This window comes from Nestor notabilis, unplaced genomic scaffold, assembly GCF_000696875.1.
Source record: "Nestor notabilis isolate BGI_N333 unplaced genomic scaffold, ASM69687v1 scaffold6480, whole genome shotgun sequence".
Classification (NCBI taxonomy): Eukaryota; Metazoa; Chordata; class Aves; order Psittaciformes; family Psittacidae; genus Nestor; species Nestor notabilis.
The window spans coordinates 76221-81759 of NW_009910560.1; the positions used below are offsets into that span (position 1 = coordinate 76221).

A 5539-nucleotide genomic window follows, 5' to 3' on the forward strand; every position below is an offset into this window, starting at 1 on the left:
CAGAAGAAACCTATGTTTAGAAACAGTAAAGAAGTATAGACCAATTAATTCTTTTTAAGCCATTGAAGTCTTCTGGAATCAATTCTGTGACAGCAGAAGCCATTCACACTGCTGATAAATACACTGGGCTTAAGACCTAGGTGAAAAGTTCCCTACAGTAACCACATAACATGGAGTACAGACTATTACAGTTACCAGTTTACAAAATAATTTCTTACACGCTTCTTTTAGCTAAATGTCTGATGAATAATGTTTACACATGCAAACAAAATTATTTCCTAACAAAGGTTCCTGTCACAAGGAACGTTTCTTGAGTTCTAGAAGGTTATGAAGTGCTATATGCAGAGGTCTGCAGTGGGACTTTTACACTTTCTTGATGAGGATTAGAAAAAAGGAACACCAGCAGCCTAGGGAGGGAGCAAAAAATTTGGCTGGATTTAAACTGAAATAAGACTCTATGAAATTATAAGTGAGACAATTTTAAGAGAACAGATTAATCCTTATTACACATCAGTGTTTATGGTAGACACTGACTCACACAGAAAATAGCAGCAACAGTATGAACTACTTTTAAGTAATCTTACCGTTGATGATTGGTGGCATGGACAGAACAACACCGTTGCTGTCGTAAATGACAGGATAAAGTGGCTTGTTTTCAATTAGGTGTAAATAGTGCCGAAGGTGGCTGTCAGTCTGGAAAAACAAAGCACAACCTAAATTTCACATTAGCTCACTTGTGAACACCCACAGTGCTACAGTCCTTTGAGAGAACAGGAATTTTGCAAGAGAAAAGCATTGGGCTCAGAGCTAGATACTTGGCTAGCAAAAGCTGTTTGCTCTCAGAAGCAAGAAAACTTTGAAAAGAGAGAAATGGATTTGTTTTCTTCAAAAGTGTTAAAAATTATTCTTGAAGGATTCTCTCAAAGATGCATAGGCTGTGCTGTCCAAACCACAGCAGACCTTTAATTGCTGAATCCATGGGCACACATCCTTACTTTATAGCAATTTTCTTCAGAAGTGACAAAAAATAGCACTACAATACTTTTAATTATAAATTGCTGAATACTGACACATTTATGCTTAAATTTGATTTAAAATTTACAACGGTTCCAATGACATAGGTGTATACTGTACCAAAAGCATTGTTTACTTCTAGTCTCTCTGATACCACTTGTTTCTTAACTCTGTTACGCATCTTTAGTCAGAGATCTTTTAAGAATTTATCTCTATGACCAGTATGTGTGCTCCAGAATGGCTATATATTGTAATGACGGTGATAACAGCATCCTTTTCAAATGCTGACATTTAGTGACCCATGTAAACATTGTAAAATTAGACCGGATAGAAGCTTTTCCTAGCATTTACCAGGTTTCATCACGATGCTAGGCCAAGAGCAGTGCCAGGTTTAACTTGAGCCTTTTACACAGCTACACTTGCCTAACATGTAGTTGCATAAATAATTTAACATCTTCCCCCAAGTAAGTTGTCCATATTAACATAACATTAAAAAAATCTGGTATCATTTACCCTGAACTTTTGTCAGCTTTGTAGTCTGAGTATCTTACCAGTGTAGACCGACAAGTATACAACTCTTTTACAGTATTAAGAGCGCCTTTGTGTTGATAAATCAGAGGGTTAATGTAAACCCCACTATTCTAAGAGTTGTGCTTAGCCACAAAACACCTTAATGTATCGTTCATGAACAGCAAAGTATTACCATGCATTTCTCATGAATAAGCAAAATGTGGACTGTTCACTGGCTGAAGCTACAGAAAGTAACTGTTTTATTTGTAAGAACAACTCTATAATAACAAGGATATGAGAGATGTTAAGCCTTGGAAATGTATCTTTGTGCATTTAGTGCAACGAGTCTAAAAAATCCCACTTACCCTATAGAGATCCATAATTTGTGAAGCTGTGTACTCCTGAGATTGATTCAAGGGCTTGAATTTAATTTCAGAAGGTGCTTTAGCTGTATAAGTAAATGGGCCAGAGATGGTGTCCAAGTCATGGGTACCTATTGCTACTAATGCTCTTCTCCTACAAAGAAGGAAGACAAAATAATGATTTTACTAGTAATATCGGGAGTTCCTTTGAGATAGTATCTCATGAGTCCATATACTCCTATGCACTCATAGAACTTAGTGAAAAAGTAAAAGGGCAATTGTGAAAAGCCTTGAAAATTATTTTCATGAATAACATATCAATGAACAGTAACAACACAACAGCAAAGACAAATCCAATGGGACTGTGGCAAAACACTTCTTTTTCAACTGCTGTAGGAGCTGTAACAGCTATTTATGTTGACAAATATTGAGAGCAGGTGGAAACAGGCAGGGAAATTAAGAAGGATCGAGAAAGCTGTTATAAAATATTTTCCTTAGCAGGCATATAAACATAAACATAATGTCTCTCTGCAATGGGAATGTGCAGTCTTAACATGTGATAAAATCATACAAATGGACACTATACACTAATTTTAAGCACTAACCTGCAAATATTTTGGTGTAGCTTTTCTTGGAGGTCGATGAAACTGTCATAACGTTCCTTGGTGAAAGTGATATTACGAAGGACTGCAGCTACAGCATGAGGACGGACTTGGACAGTCTGCAATTTGCAACAGCAACACATTATAAATTTCAACTACACAGAATATACGAAACTAAAACTCATCAAATGTGCACTTTTCATCTCTTTTGTAAAGCAGTAACTGAAAGAAAAACTAATGGAAAGACATTAGAATCCCAAAGGGAAAAACAAACCAACCAACCCACTCCAGGTCTTGAGGGAGGCTTCCAATATACTGAGTAATGGCCCAGAAGGTCGATGCAACGTGAGGATCTGAAACTTTGATTAGATCTGCTACTAGGTTCACCCAAAATAATTTGTCTATTGTTCCATCCCCTCAGCTTCCTGAAATACAAGTCCCAATGAGCAGATACCCTTGCATTTCTTTAGCTCTGCTCTGCAAATACAACTTCCAGCCTCACTGCCCTCATTAAACTGGTACTGATGGTTCAGAAACTCACAATAAATTCACAAAGGTGCAGTAAACACTTTTACCTTTTCAGTGATAATCAGCCTCTGACCTTCACCCTCAGCTGGTATTATCTTCTCATACCTAGGGAGATTTATCCTAGAATAAAACCAGAAATAAGGCTGTAACTTAAAGAATGAATGTTCCCAAAATGCAGGAAACTTTACAGAAACATAGCAACAATTTTATGTAGAAACTTTCCTAGTAACATTTCTTAGCATGTAAATTAGCTAACTGTTTAAACCTTGTTTTCTATGGGACGGTGAACAGATTACTGAACTTGAGGGACTCAAGAAGATAAAGTCATAGCAGGAAGGTGAAATAAATTATTTGTTTTGGTATTTGTTACAGAGGATCACAAGGAAGTTCCTCTGCAGTTCTTTACAGAGGATGAGCTCCAAATGGAACAGCAGTTGAAAATTTTTTAGAACAGATCCAAACCCCGGTAACATTCTAGTCTAGTCTTTCAAAAATATACAACAGAGCTTCTCCAAAGGAACATCTGACAAATCTGATCTACACGAGATCATACTCAAAATCCAAGCAAATGGCAAGATTGTTTATTGATCAGAAATGGAATCGTATTTAAACAAATGACAAAACACACAAAAATCTCACAACTCTGCATTACCTTTCTTTAAAGACCTGCAGTCCTCGGACCAACCCTTCAAGGCAAAGAAGATCATAACGGTTGGCAGGAACATCAATTTTATAGAGAACGGTATCAGATGCACCCTTTGCCTTGTCTTCACCTTTTTCTTTACTTATAATGTCTTTCTCAGATGTCTGAAATTAAGCAAAAATGCATTTTTAACCTGAAATATCTTAACGTTGGTAGAAGTAGTATAGTGAGACAATATAGTAGGAAAATTGTATAAATTGAAAGTTTAACAGTTTAATTTGGATTAATGCAGTGAATGGATACACTGAATACCAGAAATGACGCAAAATTGGAACATTTCTCACATTCAGCAACTGTAATGCAGTATACCAAAAGAAAAATTCACTATCAGAATTTTATTTTAACCAAAGAGATTATAGAAGCACCAGTCTCCAGGCAAGCAGATCCAAACAGAGAATTGAGACCTTATTTTTGGCAACAGATCAGCAACTGGCTTGTCATATCAAGTCTATTCTGAAATAAAGCAGAACCCATGATGTTCAAATGTCTTTTGATAAACATCATTAAAAGATCAATTAATTAAAGAGAAAAAATCAAACGGGTCTGCTTGGCCAAAATTTACATGGATATAGTTCACAATACTAGGAAACTTTCACAAGTACAGAATCCAAATCAAAACTTTAAATATCATCTAGTTATAACCCAGGTAACAATGTCCAGGACAAATACACTTTTGTGGATATTGCAGAGAAGAGTGCATACAAAACAAAGCCTAACAGATCTTGAAAAACATGTTCAATACATGGTCTGTGGCCATATTTATGCTGCTAAATAAAACGGCCTTCAGAGACTGAAGACCACGAGGCACCAACTGCTGACCTCTATGAAGTATAACAATATGCCTGCCATCTGTTGGTACGTGCTAGAAGGCATCGACCAACACTGTGCCAGGGAATATGCTGCAAATAATGCAGTACAAACTCTTACCAAATATAAATGCTGTCAGTACATTATATCTACTGAAAAAGTAATAAATAAAAATGTTACTCACAATTTCATCAAGCTCCAAACCAAACTCAAAGCAAAGCTCATTAAATTCTTCATCAGCTGCGAAGAAAGAAGGTGAATTTTGGTTAATACACAGACTTCAGACTTCTAAACTATTTTTTCTTTGTTTTGAATGTTTTTAAATAAGATAACAGATGCTACTTGGGGGGGGGGGGGGAGTTAACAGTAATTTGAAGAATTTTGCTTACATTTGCATCTGAGTAGCATCTTCTTTAGTACATACTATATTCATTAACATGTTATTCTTATAGTCACGGCAAGGGCTTCTGAAACTTAGAATCTAGCTTCACTGCCAGCTCTGCAGCCAAGTTTGTCAGAGTAACTCTGGCCTGAACAGATAATGAAAACAGGAGGGAGGAACAGGACAGCTTCTGCCAACAGCTACTTTTTTAATCAGTCAGCTTGTCATACAGAGGTTGCATCAACTGTGTTACAGCATATGAGTAACACAACTCTGATCTGAAAGCGGAGGTTTGCACCCATATGTTTTAAGAGCCTAACAACTCCAGAGCGGGCTAGACAAACTGCTGCATGTCCCTAAACAGTCTTTCAGCCTAATAGTTCTTAAGTCACATTTCTAAAGAGCTGGGGAAGAAGGACGGAATGGAAGCATGGGATTAACTGTTTGCTCTGCGTGCTCCCAGCTCTCCCCTCGTCTTTTTGATTTAACCAGTTCCTAAAACAGACAGTGAAACTCCAACCAGAAACCGCGACTCGGAAACGCGCGATTCTGCTCTCTCTCGAGTGCTTTGGACGCAAGCAGCGTGTGTCCGGGGGAAAGGCTGCAGGGCCCAGGGAGAACACGCGCCTCC

General features: G+C 37.5%; 1 protein-coding gene across 1 annotated transcript in view; it reads right to left on the reverse strand.

Moving 5' to 3' along the window:
• Positions 1-4766, reverse strand: part of FARSB (phenylalanyl-tRNA synthetase, beta subunit) — a gene marked incomplete at its 5' end in the record, with an annotated part of 38064 nt that extends 33298 nt beyond the window's left edge. The window contains 6 exons of the mRNA XM_010010617.1: positions 585-693; positions 1890-2040; positions 2492-2607; positions 3064-3136; positions 3669-3823; positions 4711-4766. Coding sequence (XP_010008919.1) covers positions 585-693; positions 1890-2040; positions 2492-2607; positions 3064-3136; positions 3669-3823; positions 4711-4766 — 660 coding nt within the window. The remainder of the gene's footprint in view (positions 1-584; positions 694-1889; positions 2041-2491; positions 2608-3063; positions 3137-3668; positions 3824-4710) is intronic.
• Between the last annotated feature and the right edge of the window lie 773 nt (positions 4767-5539).